Source organism: Podospora anserina, chromosome 2, assembly GCF_000226545.1.
Source record: "Podospora anserina S mat+ genomic DNA chromosome 2, supercontig 2".
NCBI lineage: Eukaryota > Fungi > Ascomycota > Sordariomycetes > Sordariales > Podosporaceae > Podospora > Podospora anserina.
In genome coordinates, this window is record NW_001914858.1 from 994,339 (window position 1) to 1,015,508 (window position 21,170).

At 53.1% G+C, this 21,170-nt stretch overlaps 5 protein-coding genes across 5 annotated transcripts; 4 read left to right on the forward strand and 1 right to left on the reverse strand.

Moving 5' to 3' along the window:
• Window positions 1-372: 372 nt before the first annotated feature.
• On the forward strand, window positions 373-877 carry PODANS_2_2550 (uncharacterized protein; the record flags this gene model as incomplete). Its single annotated transcript, XM_001910965.1, has 2 exons — window positions 373-740; window positions 793-877. The coding sequence occupies 2 exons, from the start codon at window positions 373-375 to the stop codon at window positions 875-877; spliced, it is 453 nt and encodes a 150-aa protein (XP_001911000.1).
• A 493-nt stretch (window positions 878-1,370) lies between these two features.
• Window positions 1,371-4,622, reverse strand: PODANS_2_2560 (uncharacterized protein; the record flags this gene model as incomplete). Its single annotated transcript, XM_001910966.1, has 1 exon — window positions 1,371-4,622. One exon carries the CDS (start codon window positions 4,620-4,622, stop codon window positions 1,371-1,373), a length of 3,252 nt encoding a protein of 1,083 aa, XP_001911001.1.
• An 8,505-nt stretch (window positions 4,623-13,127) lies between these two features.
• Window positions 13,128-14,669, forward strand: PODANS_2_2570 (uncharacterized protein; the record flags this gene model as incomplete). The annotated part of the gene is made up of 1 exon (XM_001910967.1): window positions 13,128-14,669. One exon carries the CDS (start codon window positions 13,128-13,130, stop codon window positions 14,667-14,669), a length of 1,542 nt encoding a protein of 513 aa, XP_001911002.1.
• A 1,354-nt stretch (window positions 14,670-16,023) lies between these two features.
• PODANS_2_2580 (uncharacterized protein) lies at window positions 16,024-17,525 on the forward strand (the record flags this gene model as incomplete). The annotated part of the gene is made up of 3 exons (XM_001910968.1): window positions 16,024-16,122; window positions 16,185-17,175; window positions 17,278-17,525. The coding sequence occupies 3 exons, from the start codon at window positions 16,024-16,026 to the stop codon at window positions 17,523-17,525; spliced, it is 1,338 nt and encodes a 445-aa protein (XP_001911003.1).
• A 1,559-nt stretch (window positions 17,526-19,084) lies between these two features.
• PODANS_2_2590 (uncharacterized protein) lies at window positions 19,085-19,666 on the forward strand (the record flags this gene model as incomplete). Its single annotated transcript, XM_001910969.1, has 1 exon — window positions 19,085-19,666. One exon carries the CDS (start codon window positions 19,085-19,087, stop codon window positions 19,664-19,666), a length of 582 nt encoding a protein of 193 aa, XP_001911004.1.
• Window positions 19,667-21,170: the final 1,504 nt, after the last annotated feature.

A 21,170-nucleotide genomic window follows, 5' to 3' on the forward strand; every position in this document is an offset into this window, starting at 1 on the left:
GTAGCATCTTGAGGAGAGGGGACGGATGGGGGACCGCGTGTCTGTGTTACCTGCGTAGGTAAAGGCTTATAAATCCGGGGGGAATGTTTGACTGTTGTATGTAGCATTGAAAAGAACAAGGCAAATCGAACGGTTTTGACGGTTTGTTGCTCTTTGGAAGCAAGGAGAAGTTTCTTTGGGTACAGTGTAGGTAGGGGTACTATCGGCAGTGTTTATATACCCATCCCGCTAGCCCTTTCGATCTTCAGGTCGCTCGCTGGCTGTCCACCTCTAATCTCAATCTCAAAACCTCACCTCATTCTACAACAACCTCGACTTCACCTCTCACCCACCTCGCTTTCCACCACACTCACCAATACAACACAGTCAAAAATGGCCCCCATCACCCTCACCCTCCCCTCCGACTACGGCTACGTCCTCCTCGCCGCCTCCTCCACCTTCTTCATCAACACCCTCCATGCCGTCCTCACCTCCAAAGCCCGCAAGGCCTCGGGCATCAAGTACCCCGTCTCCTACGCCTCCAACGACCTCGCCGAAAAGGACCGCAAGGCCTACCTCTTCAACTGCGCCCAGCGCGCCCACAACAACTTCACCGAGAACCTCACCCCCTTCCTCGGCTCCCTCCTCATCTCTGGGCTCCAGTACCCCAAGTTTGCCGGCGCCCTCGGCGGCCTCTGGGCTTTTGCCAGGGTGTTGTTTGCCTTGGGGTATACCAGTAAAGGACCAGAGGGGAGGATGATGTAAGTTTTATTTTCTCTAAGATGTGATGGGTGCTGACAGTATTAATAACAGTGGTTCTCTCATCGGCTCCCTCACCGACTTTGTCCTCAAGTTCACTGCTGCTTATACTGCCGTTGGCTTTGCCCTTCAGTGGTGACTTTGGGAAATGTGGGGGTTGCCGTTGATTCATTGGGAGAGGTCTTGGTGATCGATTGAGTCCGGCAGTGAAATGTGTTATAAGCTCTTGTTTTTTGTGATGAGCTTGATAGGGAATGGTAATTATTTGTGGAGAAAACTAGATGGCCGATTTCTGACGACTGTTTGGCTCCAAGGCACAGGTGATATGACACATTCAACAACAGCTGGCATAATGAGATGTACTAAAATAGCCAGGAGAATGTCCTATGATGTCTTTGAGTACACACACAAGTATTGTTACAGAATGTACTAGTTACACGCCCATATATACCCCTCCCATCGTTCCCTTGTCCCTTGAAATTCCTGGGGTATGTATGCCATGCATAAATTTTTTACACCACCGACGCCGCCCACATACCCTTTCCCCGTCCCTTTCTTGTTTTTCTTTGGGAGATCATATCTATTGAACAACAGCCCACCTGTCTAGACGCCCACCCCCCCTCTATTTTTCTCTACCTCCAAGTCTTCTTCCTTCCCTTCGGGGGCCCGCGAGGGGGGCCCCGAGGGATTCCCAGCGGAGTAGCCTTCCCCAGCGGAGTGGCCTTCTTCCCCTTCGCAAAATGCGCCGCCCTATACCTCTCCAACCAAGCCATCTTGTCTGTGCTCTTGCTCCACTCCTTCAACTCATCATCCGTGGGAAACCAAGTCTTATACGGCACCATGTTCCCCTGGGCAATATTAGGAAACACCGAATTGTACGTATACGGCGTCTCATGCCCATACACAAACACCGGCCTCTCCTTTGCAATCCTATCCTCCATCTTTCTATAAAACCGCCCAGCGCCCGTCTTCTTGGGCAGCTGCCCGCCAAACATCCTATACCACTCCTTCTTGCGGTTCTCGGGTCCCATGAGGTACTTCTTCCGGCGAGCGCGGGCCCTCTTGTAGAGGTTCATCGCCCGGTCATCCGTCATCTCCTCAATCGTGTACTCGACCGTCCACTTTGTGTTCTTGACCGTGACGGTAGGCCGGTCAACGTACTTGCCGTCAATCTTGTTCTTGGTCGTGAGGATGAGGCCGTAGATGGGCTCGGTGAACTCGCTGTCGATGGGGGGGTCTATCTCCTCTTCGGAGAGGGCGGCAAGCTCCTCGACTAGCTCTTCGGACGGCTCGTCAGTGGCGGCGGTTCTGGTGGTCGCCTCGGCCTGGTCTTCTTCTGAGGCCTCGGCTTCGTCGATGCTGCGGAAGTTGCGCGTCTTGACGAGCAATTCAGACATGATGTTTTCGAACTGGGCGAGCTTGGCGGCGTCTTCGTCTTCTTCGCCTGTGACCTCGCCCTCTTCTATTGGGGAGGGTGTCTCGCCTGACTCTTCTTGCAACCGGGAGGCCAGCCTGAGGATGAGATCCTTCAGATTGAGCTTCTCCGGAGAGGTTTGGCTTTCGATCTCTTGACCCTCCTCGGCGGATTCAACCTCTGTCGAGACCTCCACGGCTTCGTTCTCCACGACGGCAGGTTCCGCGGGGGCTGTTTCCTCCGCCGCCTCAGACTCTTCCACAACGTCGGGTTCGGTATCCTCACCCTCTTCAGCCAGCTCCGACTCAGGCGCTTCGTTGTTGGCCTCGCTTGTGAGCACCTCAAACAAAGCCTGGACATAATGCTCAGCCTCCTCTTGAGTGGTGTTCTTCAAAAGGCCGCTCTGCTGCAGGGCGTCCTGGATGGATTCCCGAATGGAAGTGGCGCCGTGCTCTTCGTTCTCAAGCGAGTGCTCAACCTTGAGCATGACATCATCCCAGACATCCTCACGGGTGTCGTCGTCTTCCTCAGTCCGCTCAGCAGCTGATTCCACTTCCCCTTCATCTTCCTCCGGCCGGGTATCGTCAACCAAGCCCTCGTCGTTCTCTTGATCCTCAACCTCCTCTTGACCCTCAACCTGCTCTTCGGCTTCATGGTCCAGACCCCTGAGAACCCGTTCGAATTTTTGAATGCGCTCCTGGGCAGACTTCTGAATTTCATCAATCCGTTCCTGCGTAACCGGGCGAGCAAAAATACACATATAAGGAGGCGTGGTCGCGTGCTTGACTGTCTCGAAGTGAATACGCAACGTTTGCCCCGGGAACTTTGCAGTCACCTTGTCGAGGACCTGGTTGAGCAGATGGACGCTCAGCTTGAACTCTTGGTCTCCGATGGTGGTGTCCGCTGCCTCGTGAAGAGAGACATCCATTTCCTGAAGAGGGATATACTGGAAGCCAAAGATGCGCTCAGTGTTGTGATAGGCCACAAAAATACCGTCCATACGGCCCATGCGCACCTGGAGAGAGTATTTCAAGAAGGCTGATCGGATCATGTCAAAGTATTCACGTTCATACGACTCCCAGGTCCCAAACCGGCCGCGAATCTCGTAGCCTTGGCCCTTTTCGTATCCTTCTGGATCCATGCGGATCGTGACAACGGCTCTGGTCTTGAGATCAAACATGCCCGTCCCGGGAAGTCGCGGATCGAAAGCGTCGAGCTGTGACCGCATCATGAAATCACCCATCGTTGTGTAATGGTAAGATTCTGGGCCATTCTTCTCCTCGTCGGTGAGCTGATCAGACTTTGACTTGCGGTACTTTTCAAACTCCTCCTTGGGCATGGTCAAGAACTTTTCCATCGACTTCCCCAGCATGGCCAAAATATTGCCCGAGTCAAACTCCTTGTCAGCATCAATAGCATATGTTCCGTCCTTGTGGTGCAGGAAAATAGCCGCTGGGCTTCTCAAGATTCTGTTGAAGTCCTCGCTGCTTTGCTCCGGGTCGAACTGCTTGGACAACATGGCTGTATTGATCGGACGCCAGGAAGACAGAAGGAAATGGAAATGTGCAAGTGTCGCCGTCATACTCGAAGTCGATCCAGAGTACTTCTTCTTCTTCTTGGCTGCCACACCAATAAGTGTCTTGTCCCTGGACGATGTGATGTACTCCTTGAGCGCACCGAAGTCGAACTCGTGGGTGGGCATGATTTGAGACAGATAGGGGTCATGGTTGTAGACTTTGGATCGGGGGTCCTGAAGATAGGAGACTCCGGGGTTAAACAGTACGCGATCGAGGCCGTATGCTAGTGTAGGTACCGGAGGTTGGCGCAGTTCAATGGGCTTGAGCCTGAGATATCTCGGGTCGATTTCTTTGATATCCAAATCCGGCTTCGCTTCGTCCTCCTCCTTCTTGGCCTTTTTCTTCTTGGGCTTGTCTCCTCGATCCTCTCCTGCTTCCTCCCCTGCGGCCGCTGCGGCCGAGTCCGCGGTCTTCTTCTTTTTGGCAGCCGCCGGTTTGCTCTTCTTGCCGAGATGTTTTGTTTTGGAACCCTTTCGTTTTTTGAGAACACCCTCCTTCAAAACCTTTTTCATGGCATCTCTGAGCATATCCTGATCACCTTCGGTTCCGGCGGCATCGGTCGATGTCGAGAGGTCTGTCGCATCCTTCTCCTTGGCGGATTTGGGCTTGTTCTTTGGTTTCCGTTTCTTTGAGGTTTCCTCGGGGTTTTCGTTATTCTCGGCTGGCGGATCGGATGATGGAGGAGTAGCATCTTCAGTAGTGGTTGCTGGCGCCGATGGTGGTGGTGGTGGTGGTGTTGTCGAATCAGTATACCATCGAGTTGCACCAAGATGGTTGATGGCTACTGGCAAATACCTCCGGGGCGCAGGGCTCTGGGCAAGGAGGGTTCGACATGCTGAGCATACAAATGGTAATTTGAGTGTCTGTCGAGCCTGTCTCGCCAAATGCAACATTGTGGCTGCCCTGTTCGTCCGTGGAGGATGCCGTAGAAGCCGTTTGAATGTCTGTATCAGTGCATATCTTTTGCGCGCCGTTGTTCAATTTTTTTGCCCTTGTCCAACCGTGCCAAGCCGCTAACGACCCCTGCTCTGCTGCCATTCCAGCGCCAAGGCTTCAATGACGTCGATCTCTTCGAGAAGCATCAATGTTCTAGGTAATATCCATTTCTGGTTTTTCAAAGTCGGTAAACTCTCAAGGGGGATGCTCGTGTAGAATTCAGCCCTTTATGATCTGTATCTTGGGGTTTTCCTTACCTCTAAACAGTTTCCTACCTTCCCTAACCTTCCATGCCATGTCATGGTCAAATTGACTGGCATTGCAAAGCAAGTCAACAAAAGAGCGCACCCTAAACCACGCATTTATAGGCTCTCCAGGATAGCTGGCAGCCTGTTCTCTCTCTTATGTTGCGAGTAAGTCGTGGGCCGTACATCTTCGCTAACTTGCAGTGCCCGTTATCTTGATCACCTCAACAGGATAGAAGGAGGCCACGCATCCAGTACCAAAACACACAAACACCAACAATATCATCACGCACCTTCTCCCAAGTGTCATCACCTGCTTCTGTACTTGAATACACGTGTACTGCTTTCTTACTCGGTCAGACAACCCATCTAAGGCAGGTACACCAAAATCACGACATGGTCAGCACACATGAGACAATGTCCAAAAAGCCTTGCCTGTCCAGAAATCTAACCCCCACGCTCACCTCGCTTCATGGGCGTTACACAGCCTCTCTCCTATCTCTGTCCCTGTGTCGCTTTGCCGTTATGTGCCACGCAAAACAATATCGACGACGATGGGGAGCCTTGCTTCAGCTGGGGTCTCACAGCGGAAACAAAAGACGACATCAACATCAACAAACAAACCAAAAATCACTCACATCTTCGGCCCGTTTCACATTCGTGCTTTGTGGTGATAGTGATGTTAGCTATACCCAATACAAAGTCGCCCAGCAGTGGGTGTCCTCGGATCTTGCACCGTAAATACCCCAGAGTAAAAGTATGTCAGCAATGCATCAGCCACTCATACTGTTGTACCTGCTCAGCCAGCCATCATGTCGAACGGGAGCTGGGCGTGGGTAAGAATATCCTGTCCATTTCCAAGCGCCTGTGTAGGCCTCAGCATACCTACGTAGCCCGAGCATCGATATCTCAAAACCATCAGATCAAGTACCCAAACATCGGATTGCCCGAGACCTGTCTTGCTCAACTGCATTCCACACAAGACTTTACACGCTCAACTGTAGACCGCCCATCCTCGCACTCAGCATCCCTGAGTCCAACCGCTAGAAACATTGGAAGTCGATCCGATTGGACCAAGCGCCGCTGTATTGCCTCGAGCTTTCGGGAAGATATCCCCTTCCTGACAAACCAGATGTATGCAGTTGACCAGAAGAGATAAACAAATTCCCAGCTCCGGCCACAAAACATGGAAGCCTAGCAAGAAACAAGCTTCTCTCCCGCTCCCCCCTTACCGCAGGCCGCGGGTGAGGCCGCGCGGGCAATTTCTGGTGTTTTGGGAAGGAGTATCTACCGGTATTGGTTGTGGACTAGGGGAGAAGCCACAGCCGCAGTCTTGCGCTATCTTTGGGAGGCACGCACCAGTGACACCACAAGGCCAAGAGCAGGGATGGCTTCATGAGGATGGGGGTTGTGAATGGAAGATGCCGATTGCCGGGGTGGATGGTGGTGATCGAGGAGGAGGTTACCTAGCCATCATCTTGGCCCTAAATATCCCCAAAACATGACTAGTGATGTTGGTTGCCGACAATATGTTCTCACACTAGGTATGCGCAGCGTATACAACAGACCGCACTGCAAGAACCTCACACCACCTCCTGGGCCCTCTCAAACGACGTGGTTTCACAACCTGAAGGTCACCTACCCTGCTCAACAGCTTTCTGCAAGTCATACTTCGCATATAGCTATCTACGACAACGTCTCTTGCGTGGGTTTGGTTATCTCTTTGTTTCAGATCCTGACTCACCTCACACCCGTTGATATCAACATCATTCATATTCCGACTCCCAAAACAGCAGTTCACTTATGCTTGTTTCTTTTTCACACATGCACTCCCGCCACCTAACCCTCCCCCCCTTACACAACCCTACCTGCCAAATCCACAACCATCTTCCCACAGCAACCCCCAACCCTTGAGGCCTCACCTTTTGTTTTTACCTTGCCAGCAAAGGTGGCATTTCTTCTTCTCCCGATGATGGATATCGACCAACCTCACACCTGCCCTATGTATTCTACAAAGGTAGCCAAGGGCCTGGACTTTTTTGCCTTCAAAAACCCCCACCCAAGGAAGCCCACCGCCATGTAGCGGAAGATGGCAAGGCAATTTGTAAAAACCACATGACACACATCACCTGCTTCCCGCGGGGGTGATCGCAAAAAAATATGGCGTGGCGGGCAAAGGAGAATAAGGCGGGAAGCTGACTTACGGGTAACCGGGGGTTTTTGCATCCGACCAGCCCTTTTTTTGCCCTACGAATTTATCTAGGAAAGGAAAAAAGATGTTCTTGATCAAGAAGGTGTGCAAAAGCGGTATATAGGTATGTATGACTTGCATTATTCGAGTCACCACACCACACCTTGTTTCGGAGCATTGATTGCCCTTCTTGCTGTTGTGTGTTGTATGTTGCAACCACTCCTCTCCCACCTCTTGATTGTAACGTCCCCTTCTTTTCCACCGTGCTATCCAGTCCCCTCATACAGTACGGGAACACATCCCCCCATCAATATCTCCCCTCCCAATCTTACATACCTATCTCTCAAACCCTTGATAATCACAAGCCAAACCGAACCCCTTCTTTCAAAACCCACCATACCCCCCTCATGATCATTCACATTTTTTTTCTTCCATGCTGCCAACCCCATTTCGTCTGAAAATCGATCGGACCGTTGACAAAGATCTCCACCTTCATCCCGGCCAGCCTAGCGTGCCTTGCGTGGGGGTGAGTTCGCCGGGTGCTTCCCGCAAAAACCCCACCACTTAACAGGGGTTTCTTTCCAGTCCCGGGCGGAATTACCTAATGACTTACACATTATTTCTTTCCCTCAACTCCAATCCCGGCGAGTGGTTTCGCCCACGAGGGTTGGGCGATTGGTTTTCGGAGAGAAATCCGACTTTCGGACACTAAAAAGAAACTCGGAAGGTTTTTTTTTGTTTTTTTTATTAAAAAAAATCATGGGTGAGGTTGTATTCTAGGACTTGTGGGTCTAGGTGCTTGAGAGAATTGTGAGACCCTGGAAAGGCTTGTTGTGATGGTTCCCAAGGTTGCTTTGAGGTTTTTGGATCCTGTTAGCGGCCGTTGTAATGGAGTAGGTGAGTCTATTTTCATGGCCTGGGCAGGTATGTAGATCAAGCATGTAAGTGATGGCTGTCATTGCTTTATCTGTCACGGGAAAGTCTAGATCTCCATTTCACATCTGGCAAGTTCGGGAATGAGACGGGGACACAGAAGCCATATCCTGGTTTTGTAAGTGTATAGTGGTGATATCGACCGAGGAGGTCAAAGTTGGCTGGCTGATTATGAGATAACAGCGTTGCTGTCTTGAAACCGGGCAGATCAAGGTTGAAGATAGAGGTGGTCGTGAGACCGGCGAGGGACTGCTATTATATGCCATCACTCTCGTTTGACTTCTTGATAGGTCAATCATCTTGTTCTCTGGGAGGTGGTGAGTTCAACTCCCCTACCCATGATGCAGCTAGATGGCATCCCTGCTGCGGCTCTCCAACTTGCTTTTTGCTCAAGAACCTCAACACCAAACCCTAACTCTCCTTTTCAGCTTCCGATTCCCCTCCTCCCTCTTCCGAATTCCTATCTGCTTGCTTGCTTGCTCGCTGCGTATCAGCGTGTGGGTATCATCCGCCCCGCCAGCCAGGCCCTTGCTTCCCGTGTCGTCCCAAACCATTCATCGGAACGGCTGCAATTCTTGATTGACTGCGGGCATGCAACAGCAGCTATCTCGCATACCGGTACGGAGTATGGCCTTCGGTAGTCCAGATACAGAACAACTGACGAGTTATTAGGATATACGTACCGAGTCATTCTTACCGGTTTCTTGTCGCGATCATTGAACTCCTTGCTGCCATCCCAGCATCAAGCACGACACAAAAAAAAAACCTCTCTTCGCTCTCGCTTATTCACCATTCATGCCCAAAGTATCCAGTCAAAATGGTCGTGTAATACGTAACAATTGTCCTCTTCCACCCCCCCCCTCTTCTGCCTCAGCCGTGTGTGCGGCGCGGTTGCCCAACTTCTTGGTGAATCAGAAGCTGATAGAACAACAGAACTGATATCGCGATAAGACGTCGGAATGGCGCCAGTGTAGCGGTCTGCCTTGGTCAGAGCTGCAAGCACGCACACAAACTGTGTGTAATCTGTCTCACTCCATCTCCCGGGATTTGCCTTGTGTACCTGTGTCTCGGAGGCTGTAACTGCTAAATAGGCGCTGCAGCTATCCTATCAAACAATCTCGTGGGGGTCCTTCTCATGTCTGAGATCAGTCTCACAGAGGAACAAGACCAGGGCTCAGAGGCAGGCAGGTACCCGTGTTATCGTCACTCATCACTCTGTGATCCAAGTGAAGCCATCACGCAAGGTCTGGTTTGCTGATACGTCTGGCTAAAGGAGGTGTTCACGGCATCGTGTTACCACCCTACGACCCTGCGGGAACAGTACCGTGTCCGCAGCGCAGGAAGATATAATGCCGCACAAGTAAAATCCACCTCGGATGGCAAATGTCATATGCCTCTCTGCTTGTCGGATTGCACTGCAGGCGGCCGCATCAGAACCTTGACGGACACTGGGGATGGATGGCTGGCTGGATATGGACGAGCGAGCCGCCCATCCCGCTGTGGATCTCTGTGCCGTCAAGCAAAGAGGCAGACATGTGTGTTGGGTCCCAATGAGCGTTCTTATCTGTATCATGAGACCATTCAACCCAAGTATGCAGCGATAGCAGGATATCATGGTTGGATGGATGGGCGATGATTAAGGCCGCTCATCGCCCGAGAAGCAATCAGGAATTCCGAGAGCGAGTCCGTGTAGTGTAAAGAGGGGGATGCAACCTCGATTCGAGAAGATAAGTCGGCGAGCTGGGTATGGCTCCAGTAAAGAACGGGTGAAACGTCGTCGATCCTGAGAGATCAGTCTAGCATGAAATACAGCGATAGAGGAGCGCTTGAAGGGTGATCCGGTCATCTCCATTCGCGAGTGCTTTGATTGCTTGGCCACCGAGCTGCCGGCACATCTAACCAACGGTTCTGCCACATGCTTGAATGTCACGATGGGAGTGATAATCAGATAGGGCGGGCGGCGTTAATCAGGGATCGCCCGAAAGGGAAGTACCAAGGAGCGGGCCAAGAATTCGAGAAAGAGAGATGCAGTCAAGAGAGGAGACGTCCGTGTGTCCGAGAGCTCAACTGAGATGTCCGTGGTGCGGTCCGGAGTCCTGGTCGATGACAGCCAGGGGAGGCTGTGAGATGTCATGATTGTCACCAAGGGGCACAGGGGCGGCTCCAACGGTCGAGGCGGCTCGAGCGCTCGCGTCTTGCCTTGCCTGCTGCTTGCTTGCTTGCTTGCTTGCTTGCTTGTGCTGCCCTACGATGTGTGTTTGCTAGTGGCCAGGTCTGTGGTATTTTGCAGTTTCGTCTCTCATGACGCCTTATCTCTCGCCTGGCAGGTTGGTTGTCCCTAGAAGGTGGAAGCTCCGGTGGCATATGTTGGCTGTTTGCTGTTTGCGGGCAACAACGTACGATTTGGACCGATTAGATTCTGGAATGGTCGAATGGGAAGTGTCCCATGCCGCCGCCAGGCCTTGTCGTTCACTTTCTTGGAAAATGGTATCTTTTCGACCTGTTTCGCATCGGCCTCTGTGTGTGTGAACAGCACAAGAGGGTCCATCGGCTGAGCGGTCCTGCATCTGAGACGTGGGGCTTCATGACGGCAGCACGCATGCCTCAGGCACTGGTAGGGACACAGAAGAAAAACGCTTATCTGGACCCCCACAGACAACCCTTCGTCATCCATGTGGCTTCCCTTGAGCTGGCCGGTTCCCACCCATGATCCCTGTCGCTGACCCGTCCGACCGCCCCGTGTCACTCGCTGATAAAGTCGCAGGTTCCTTGGCCCCCAGTTCGTCAAGAAAGTTGTTGTATGTTGGACGAGGCCGAGCCCCCTGGTTTGACCGTCCGTCCACTGTGAAGAAGGAAGAACATCAAGGTGCCCTGAATATATCGTGAGGGCACCTCAACGGGCACCTCGGAGAAGAAAGACCCTGTCTAGCTGCAACCGATGGTGGGTGAAGCGGGGGAACGGTGGACTTCCAAGTGGACCAAGGTGTGCTGTCAAAAAAATGGGAAAGGAGGGGAAGGCTCCAAAAAGCTGGGGAAGAAGAGCCACGATGAAGGGCTTTCCCAGTCACAAGCTCCGAGTGTAGCTTGTGATGCTCGCAAAAGAGGAATAGCAGACAGGAACAAACGGGCCATTTCTCCACGGTTCGTTCGCTTCCCTCACCGTCCAGAAGCAGGTGCGAAAAAGGTGGTGTTCCAGGTTCCAGTCAAACCCACCCTCTTTGCCCACCACCCCGCGGGCGACACACATTGCATCTCCACGTCCCACCCGCGCTTGTGAAAAAATAATAATATTGGCACCATTGGCCTTGCCCTCTCCGATTTTCTCTGTTCAATGCGCCCGCACAGCACCGCATTCGCCTGTTTGCCTTCCATGTAATAGTAATACTCAAGTAGAAAGTATAGGCTCGGTGTGTTCCATGTGGGATGATGGGGTCATATCCTATATGGTGGTGCTTGCTGGATCGGCGCTCTGCTTTGACAACAGGACCAGGTCTTTTCTCCTAAAACCAAGAATGAGTGTGTGTCTCGGGTCCGAGTAGGTAGGTATGTAGATGGTAGATGTCGCGATGAGATGCTCGTCTGTCGTTGACTGACACCCGACTCACTGCCTGCTGTGACCGCCAAAGACATCCATCAACACCAGTAAAAGAGCATCCATCGTCACGTCACCTTTCGCCATCGATTGCTGGACCGGGGTGCATTTTGACCCCAAAGTATCTTCTGCCGAGGGGTTCGGTTCCGTGGAATAGGCGGGAACCTCTTCCCATGCCCGCCCACCGCGCGGGAGCCCTGTATCTCGCTAGTGATCGAGACCCGCGCAATGCCTATCAGAACGGCAGGTACTTGGGCCAGGTAGCAATTTATCTCCCTCAAATCCTAGCTGCCGGCGCTATCTCGCAGACCTGAGCACTCCCTCCCTCTCTTTTCTCCCTGCTTTTAGCACTTGTCTGCAATCCTTACCAGGCGCCCTGTTTGCTTTTTTTTGTTTGTGCCCATCAGGGGAGTCTTCTTCCAACCTCGATCGCTGCCCCATCTCCCGTTTTATCGCTGCTGCATTGCAATCCACCAGGGGGCAAGCCTACCCGTCCCAGTTCAACTAATAACAAAAGCAGACGAACCACCACCCGCCCGTCTGCTGCCGACGTGAGCCGCAGGAGCGAGCACCACAGCTTCAACGTCAACTCATCTTGAAGACCCCCCCTTGGGAATTTACTTATCAGCGCCACGACGGGAAACAAAACGGTTCTCGCTCGCCAAGTCATAGTCTGCCACGGCCGTATCAAGACCTGGCGATACCGTCATCGCTTGCCTACCTATCAGAGCTCCCTAGTCTGCAACCCACATCGGGTATCAGATCCACCGCCAGATTCGGACCACGCCTGCTGCGCCAGGAGAATTTCACCGAGGGCACTCCGTTGGACCCAACCCTGCCCCTGGGGCCTGCTGTCCGTTTATCTATCGGCTGGTCCCTGACTCCCTCGTTGCCTTGCTTTTGGGTCTTGATCGCACATGGGCGTCTGACTCCCGGCCTACAAGCGCCTTCCCCGGCCATCATCCCTCCCCCCCAATTCCCGGCAAGCCCTTTGTAGCACCACATATATACTTGCCTGCAGAGAGCCGCCCCCCCTTCCAAAGGACCCAGACGCGATAGCCATCACATCTCACGCAAACGGGCACGCACGCAGATAGATACCACGCACCGCCCACCACACTCAAAAAGCCTCGCGTTCCCCTTCTGTCGCCGCCGCCACTACCACCACCACCACCACTATCACCACAAACATTAACCCAACCCGTCTCTGGCTTTCCCGAGGCTGTGGATAGCTTATCAACCACTACCGCGCCGCTGCCTCTGTTTCATGGATAACATCCGACCTGTTCAGCCCCGTACTGCCATGTCTGAGTTCCGGTAGTCTTTGTCGTCGTTGGGTTGTTGTTCTTACTTCCACCTTTCCCCTCACTCTCACCACCTTTGAACACCATCTCACCTTAGTGGGCTCATATTCCGACCCTCTACATCCTTATTAAGGCCCATAACTCGGGCTTCTCCCTCCCGCTCCTAGGCGTCATCATCACCCTCTCATATCACAGCCATGTCGACTCCTTCCGGATCCCCGTCGCCGCTACAGGTGGCGGCCAACAGCTTTGTCGATGAAACCAAGATGCCCAAGGGACACTGCCGCTACATCCTGCTTCTTCCCGAAATCAAGGGCCAGCGATGTGCCTGTGTGGGCTTTTCACTCAATAAAGGCATCCCAGGTGCCAGTTGTGACTGCGGTCACTTGGCGTGCTTCCACAACAAGGAGCCAGAAGTGGCCACAGACTCGAAGCAAGAGCTGGAACTCTTGAAGAAACGCATTCAGCAGCTTGAGGATCAGATGACCAGAGGGCAGGATGGTGTAACTGAAACTCTTGTCAGCAGGATCAACGAAATGGAGGAACACTTGGAAAAGAGCAAGGAAGAGTTCAGTGAACAGATCAAGGGCACCTATCGAAATATCACCATCAGTTGGCGATCCATCGAGCAGGCCGAACAGAAGAGCAAGCAGCAGGATGAACAGCTCCGCCAGATTTATGAAAAGTTGAGGGACCACAACGAACAACTCGAGAGGCTGGACGCTGGGCAGTTGGAACTCCGAGATGCTGACCTGAGCCTGGAGGAGCGGATCGAAAATATCACCGAGATCTTGGAGGAAGAGGAGGAACGCCGAAGATCATCACCTGCCCGGCGTCCCAGAAGAAGATCGACCTCCGACACATCACGCCCAAACCTCCCTTTAGGGGAGGGGGCCGTCCCGTCAGACGACTATCGTCGCCCATTTCCGCCAACGGCCGGCCCCCGCAACCCAGGACATGGCGAGGGCCTCGAACGAGGCGGGACCGCAGCGTTCCAACTGATGAAACCCCTCCCCGTTTCTGCCCGGTCCACGGGCCCGTGGACAGTGCACATTTCGCTCCTCCCGCATGCGGGTGTGCCGATGCCCTTCGAGCGGAACACCAACGCCTACCAGCGGTGTCTATCCCGAGGACTCCACCGCATGGTTGCAGTCCACGGACCCGACGCAGAGTCGTTCAACAGAGCGGTGGAGGAGGCATTCGGCAGCTTCCTGAAGGGACGGGAGTGGATGCCGCTGCAGGCGAAGCTCTGCGACGCCGAGACACTTCAGGGTCTTCCGATGCTTCGTCAACTGGACCCTCAACTGATTGATCCAAAGAAATACGACCAAGACTTCCTCCGCCACCAATGCGGCGTCTGCGACTCCAACGGCATCATCGATTCGCTGTACATCGCCATGAAATCCCACACCATTTCCTGGCACACCTTGAGGCATTCCCCCGTCTTCATGGCTGGTCTTGAGTCGTGCTGGGCATACGACGCCCTTCTCGACAGAGACCAATACGACGGCGACATGGCTATTGACGACGAGGACAGACCGGCAGCGGGCGATATCACCACCATCTTGCCTCCAATCCAACCGTCGCTCAAGAGGCCCCTCACCGAAATGTCGCGGTCAAACAGCTTCAGTGCCGGCGCAGCCGAAGGGGAAGACACGCGAAAGAAGCGAGCATGTCCAGTCCCGCCTCCTCCAGGCACCATTGTCGAGATCAGGAGGCGCGGTGTTGGGGCAGCGTGACTAGCCAATGGGTTCGACCAGGAGCCACCCATTTTGACGATGCAAGATAATGCGAAACACCAGAGAACAAGAAACGATAAAGTGTGACCATAGCGCTGGGTAATGTTATAGATCAGGTCGGCAGGCAACGGGCGTTTGATGGAGACGGGGCGTACAACGATAAACTGGGGGGACATTTGGAGCACCAAAAGGGGTGCTTTTGTCGGCTGGTTTCATGTTTTTTTTTGGCATTTGGGGGAACCATTTTTACCCCCTTACTTTATTTTTCTCGAATCTCCTGTCAATCATCAAATTTATACGTTGCATTTCTGTTTCTTGTCGGGGGGCGGAGGATTTTTGCTGAGGAATGATCCAAGATGATCAAAGCTATGCTGTTGTTTGTAAGAGAGGAGTTACTGTCATGGGGGAAGGACAGAAGATTATGATGAATGAGCGGTGGGTTTACCTTGGTAGTCCTTGGAAGTTTCCGGTGGTTTTTGGACCTGACTATGTAGACAATCCCATGGGTACCCCGGACTTGTACTTGACTACTTGTGACTGTGAAGACGCCATATGAGTTGCTGATGCCATGTCTAATCGAGGGGCGTGAGAAATATATGGCTGCTGAGATGTTTGAGGGGTCAAATGATGCATGAACTTGGAACAGTCCGTCAGGTCGTAGAACCGAGAAGTGTCCCGCTCCTTCCTCGAATCGCCAGTCGTCATCACCGCTCTTTTCTCTGCCTGTCGAAACAATGGAATTGATTATTGTTTGGGATATCAGCCAATGACGTGCTGTCGAGATTGCTCGGTTTGGTCCTTATAAGCAGGGCCTGCTTTGTACCGTTTTGCAAACAATAGAAGGCCTTTTCAGTTCTCTAGTGTCGATAGGAACCAACATACTCCCAAGCTTTATATTTCTTTTCTCTCTGTGCCAGCCTGTCTCTCCATTCTTGGTCCGACGTTGAAGTGAGAGCATCAGGTGGGAGATCAGGTGACTTGGGCCCCAAATTTCACCTGCCAAGAAGTCTTGTCAGCAGCCGGCCGCTGTGGCGCCCGAGCCAGGAACCGCCCAGTGCCTAGGGACCCACGTTATCGGCAGGCGCATCTTCAGGTCCGTCTTGTTATCAATCGCGTCCAGCGCACCTCAGCCTGGCGCAACAATTGACAGCCAACGACTGCCAGCCTTGCATTTTCTCCCAACCTCAGCAACCCATTGTGTCTGGAGACATTGGGCCCTGCTGTCAGCTTTAACAACGACGTACGACCCAATTTCCGACCGAGTCGTCGTTTCCAGCCATTGATTCAATTTTAATCTCGGCGCGTCACCTATTTCTCACCTATTTGTCACCTTACGACCCGCCGCGACGCCAACATGGATCTCGACATTGAGATGGACGTGGACGACGTCCAGGAGGTCCCACAGCATATCCCAGAGGCATACACTCATGATATAATCACCGGCGAGGAACAGGTTGGATTACTTCACGTGGCAAATCACCCTTGCCAAGCATCGCTGACAAGTTCTCTGTCCAGGAACCCGGTGAGGTCGACGACATCCCAGACGAGCAAAACGGCAGCTCAGCAGAGAGTGTTCGCGTGCCCAACAAGGTTCACATCCGCGGCCTCGACACCTTCACCCCCAACGATGTCAAGGGCTACCTTTCCGAGCACTACGGCATGATGGAGTTTGAGCGAGTCGAATGGATCAACGACAGCTCGGCCAATTACATTTTCAAATCCGAGTCGGCCGCGCAAAACGCCCTGCTTTCTCTTGCGGCGGTTGAGATTGCCGACCTGAGTCAACTTTCGCCGCTTGAGATGCTGCCAGCCAAGAACTTTTCCCAAAAGCCAGAGTCGAACTTGCTGGTCCGGTTTGCGGTGGCGGGGGACAGGAAGGTGCAGGGGGCTGCGGCTTATAGTCGGTTTTATTTGATCAACCCGGAGTATGATCCCGAGGAGAGGCGCCGGAGGGGGGAGTTTAATAGGGGCAAGTATAGGGATCGGGATGACAGGCCTCGCAGGAGGAGGAGGGAGAGTCGTTCGGAGGAGAGGAATACGTTTGATGTTAATCTTTATGATGATGATCCGAAGGCGTTGAGTAATCGGGTTACGACGAGTCCTAGGCCACGATACCGGTCGAGATCGGTGAACTCGGCGGATTTTAGAAGGGAAAGGAGGGTTAGGTCCAGGTCGAGGGAGAGGCCGAATCGGAACAAGGAGCTTTTCCCTGAGAGACGGAGGCCGGCGGTTGGGTTGAGGGATAGGTCTGCTTCTCCAGTTAGGGATGGGGATGGGGATGCGCAGATGGATTTGGAGGAGGATGCTCGTGCTGTGGCTGTTCAGCGGAGTAGAGAAAGAGGTCGGGAGCTGAGGGAAAGACTGTCTAGGGATACTAAGGACAAGGAGTTGTTCCCAAGCAAAGTCACGGCAAAGAAGGAGCTGTTTCCAGAGAAGGCTGGGTTGGCGGTTGGCAGCAAGGCACAGATGGATCAGGTCACTAACAGCTCAACTATTCTCGCCACCGGTATGTCGCAGCTTACTCTTCACCCCAACAAGCCTCTTTTTTTCTAGTCACAACCCACTTTTCCAACAATTATTCAGCTCACTGACACCATCTTCTACTCAGCATCACTAGCAGACAGGATAACAACTCGACCGACGGCATCAGGAGGGGAAGGGGGGCTGAATATTCGTGGCATGGCTGGGAAGCAAGGGACAGGTCAGGGGATTGCGATCAAGGGGACGGGGGCCAAGGTTAAGGAGTTGTTCCCGGGCAAGTTTGGAAGTGGGGGGAATGCTGGGAAGGAGTTGTTTGCGGAGAAGTTGGAGGGGAGGGGGAGGAGGAGGCAGAGGGCGGAGGATTCTTGGAATTGATGGGGGGTGGACATGTATATGCATTGATAAAGGCGTTCAGGGGAGGCTTGATTTGGGGTTATATAGCACTGTTGTAAGGAAATCTAAGGGCATGGAGGTTTCTATCATTGGATATGTGAGTTGTGTGGTGAGTTATGTGGCTGGTGAACGATGTGTGATGCTGTGGAACCGATATCAGAGCGATGATTGATGCATAAGATGGTGTTCAGGGGGGGTATATCTCTACTTGCTTAGTGACATGGAAAGAAGTCGTGGAGGTTTCTTTCAGCTTGAATACGTGAGTTCTATATGCCTTGTGAATGATGGATGCTGGGTGAGTGCTGGAAGAAGAAAGAGCAAGTTGAACAGTTCATGAAGAAAGCGCCAGCCAACCAACTCCTTCATTTTATGGTATCAGTTGCTCTTTCCATCCAACGGTTTCACTCTTTCCATCTGATATCACCCTATTCGATAATAACAACGGCGACTGACTACCCCACGGCCGGTAGGTGAATTGCTCTTTCTCTGTTTATGTGTACCCTAACGGTTTATCCAATGGCTTTTCTTTGGGGAAGTTACGTCCGTCCTTCTTTCCTTCCTTCTTCCTGAGGCATGTGGTTTTGACTTTTGCACATATCTTCAACATCGGCTTTTTTGTTGCGGAAATATGTTCGACCGACATCACTTTTACTTAATTTCGAGGTCACTTGCTCACCTGTTCTGAAAGACGACACGACAAAGTGGATATACAATGGCGGAAAGCAACAACAACAACAACAACAACACCAACCCAGCAGCCTGGTTCCGGACATTTGGAAGGTCGAAGAGTTCGCTGCAGACGCCGACCACGACAAGCCCGAGCCGTCCCGCGAGTATCACCACCACGATTGGTCACGATGCCCCAGCAACACCAACACCCGACACCTCCCCCGGCCGTCTCCGCGCCCGTCCGGCTGCTGCTGTGAGACGGGTTTCCTCGCTGTTTAGTCTTGTTGGTGGGGGTGGTGGTGGGAGTATCCTGTCGGGTGGGAGTCCAAACCGAGACAGCTTCCCTGATCATGGTCTTCCAGGGAGGGCGCCGCCTATGGGGGCTTTGCCGCTCAGTGGGTTTCATGATGGTGGCGGTGGTGGTGTGGGATTGCAAGGGCTGATGGGGGGGTTGGGGGTGGGAGGGAAAAGGGGGGAGGAGGAGAGTATTGTTTGGTCGAGGCCGACTATGATGCAGATGGTGGAGACTTTGAGGGGGGTAATGATGGGGGTTATGAGGATGCCTGATCGAGGGAGGGGAGTGAGGAAGATGAAGGGGGAGGCGGGTAGGGAGGGGGATTGGGAGAGGATGGAGCTGGAGAGGGATAGGGAGAGACGGTGGGGTGAAAGGGGGGGTTGGGGGGGTTTGCCGGTTGAGTGAGTACTTCTTTGCCCTGATGCTCTGACAATGAGTTTTTATACACAGATCTACTTTCTCTACCCTCGGTTACATGGGGAATCTCCCCTTGTCTTGGCAGGACTATCTCAAGTGAGAACTGTGAACTGTCTTTGAGGCAGGGCTATGTTCAAACGAGGCTCGCCACAGCATTAGAATGCCCTCAAGCGAGAGCCATCCTCTCAGAGGACTATATCTACATGGATCACATTGTCTGTGGAAATTATCCCACCTTTTGGCGGTGCTTGGTGGTTGGAGTCCACCACTGGCTAGACATCCCACGGTTGCCTGGACACTACATACCAAGCTACTTCCTACATCCTCATCTTATCCACGTAGTACAGAAAGCGAGCGTCCTCTAACTAAATCTTGTAGATATAACTCGCATGTGCTCGTTCTCCTCGAAGGCTTCGGCCATCTTGTAGAGCAGTTGAACAAAACCCAGGAAGAGCTCGCCGAGCTCAAGAACCTGCGGGAGAAGGAAGTCGAACAGTTCCGTGGCATCAGCGAAGAATGGATTCAACGAGAGAACGGCTACAAGGCTGAAATCAAGCGTCTTGAGCTAGTCCTGGCAAAAGAAAGCAAGAACGGCGTCGCCTCTGTTGCATTGGCTAGACATGGCAGTCTCATAAACCGCTCGGGAACGAAAAGATTTCAGGCACGGTTGAAGCGGTTGAGCAGTTCCCAAGATGCCGGTAAGTTTCTCCGGACCTCCATAAAGCCCCGGAGACTAGGCTGACCACGAGTGGCAGATAACACCAGAGAAGCCCACGCCGACCCAGAGCCCAGCATGGTGGGGGTGAAAGAAACCACGTCACGTTACGAAACAATCGGTAAGTAATTCTTCCCTAACCGCGGAGCTTCCCGCGGGTATTGACGGCCGCCTAATCGCAGGTGACATTCCACGGGACGTCAATCCTCACCGTGATGTATTGCTCTCCCGCCTGGTCGAGAAGCAGGGCAAAGCCCAGTCAAGCCGACACTTTCAAGAGGGGGAACGAGTCTTGAACCAAATACTCCCTGATACTGGGCACACCAACAGACCAAAAAGCCCACCAACCCACCGAAATCAACGTGACGAGGATGACGAGGACATTGAGTGCCCCGCGTCCGGCGAAGTTACCCTGAAAGTACCAAGCACTAGGGAGCGGGCATCACTGTACGAAAAGGGGCAAGGGGGAGCCAATGCAGGTCCCAACAGTCACGCCTACGCTGGCGTGGCAGGTCGCCCCATTGAAGACCCATCGGCCGATGAGTCCTCTGCTAGCTCAAGATGGGACGCGGAATCTTCAACATCTGACGATTCTCTGCAAAATAATGGCTCCTCATTGGTAGGTCCCCAGCCACGACGATCTAACGATTCGGGACCTGGGCTGTTTGACGGTACAAACAGCCAGCTAGCTGATAACGGTCTCGGCGCCATAGACGAAGGCACAGGACACATGCTCGATACAGTTTTCCTGAACCGTGGATACAGCTTTAAACGAGGCGATGACGAGCATCTTCCAGTGACCTCCCCCAGCCACAGGAAAGTCAAAGGGCCGGATTCTGACTCGATGTACCTTTATACATACACACCTTTCGACGATGTATCCAGTGTGAGGCCTGACTGTGTGGGCTCGCCGTCAGAGAAGAGACCGGCTCGCCCCGCAGGTCTCGCTCCCTCCACATCGACCGGCTCTGTTATTTGGCGGGGCAATGACGACACCATCAGAGATGAAAGGACCCCTAGAGCTAGTGCCTGCGAGAACCAGGGCGAAGACTCGGACGGTGGCAGTCAACAGTGATGTTCACGTCTCAACAGTTCCACGTTCCGGGGTCGTTAAGCTCAGGAGGTGACGGCGAGGGTGGGGAACGGTTGAGAGCGGCCCCGTTATCTAACTGTTGGTTCTTGTCGTCTATTGGCGGTACGGTTAATAACGACGGCAATGTTGAGCACGTAAGCCCACCGGCCCATCTGAGCTTACAGCTATCAAGGTGAAGCTTTTGCGTGGACTCGTCGCCGGCTCACCGAGAACCTTGGACAGAATCTGCAGACACGACACGAAGGCCGAGGGTCGACCGAGACTCTCACCAACCTTCTTGTCGGCATATGATTCAGGAGGTACTTCTCGGCGGCACTTCTTCTGGGCGGCACTTCTTCTCGGGGGGACTTTTGGGGTTTCTTGGACCGAAACTCTCACGAGCGTTCTTGTCGATCTGATTCAGAAGAAGGTCTATCTATGCGGGGCGTTGGGCGCGGG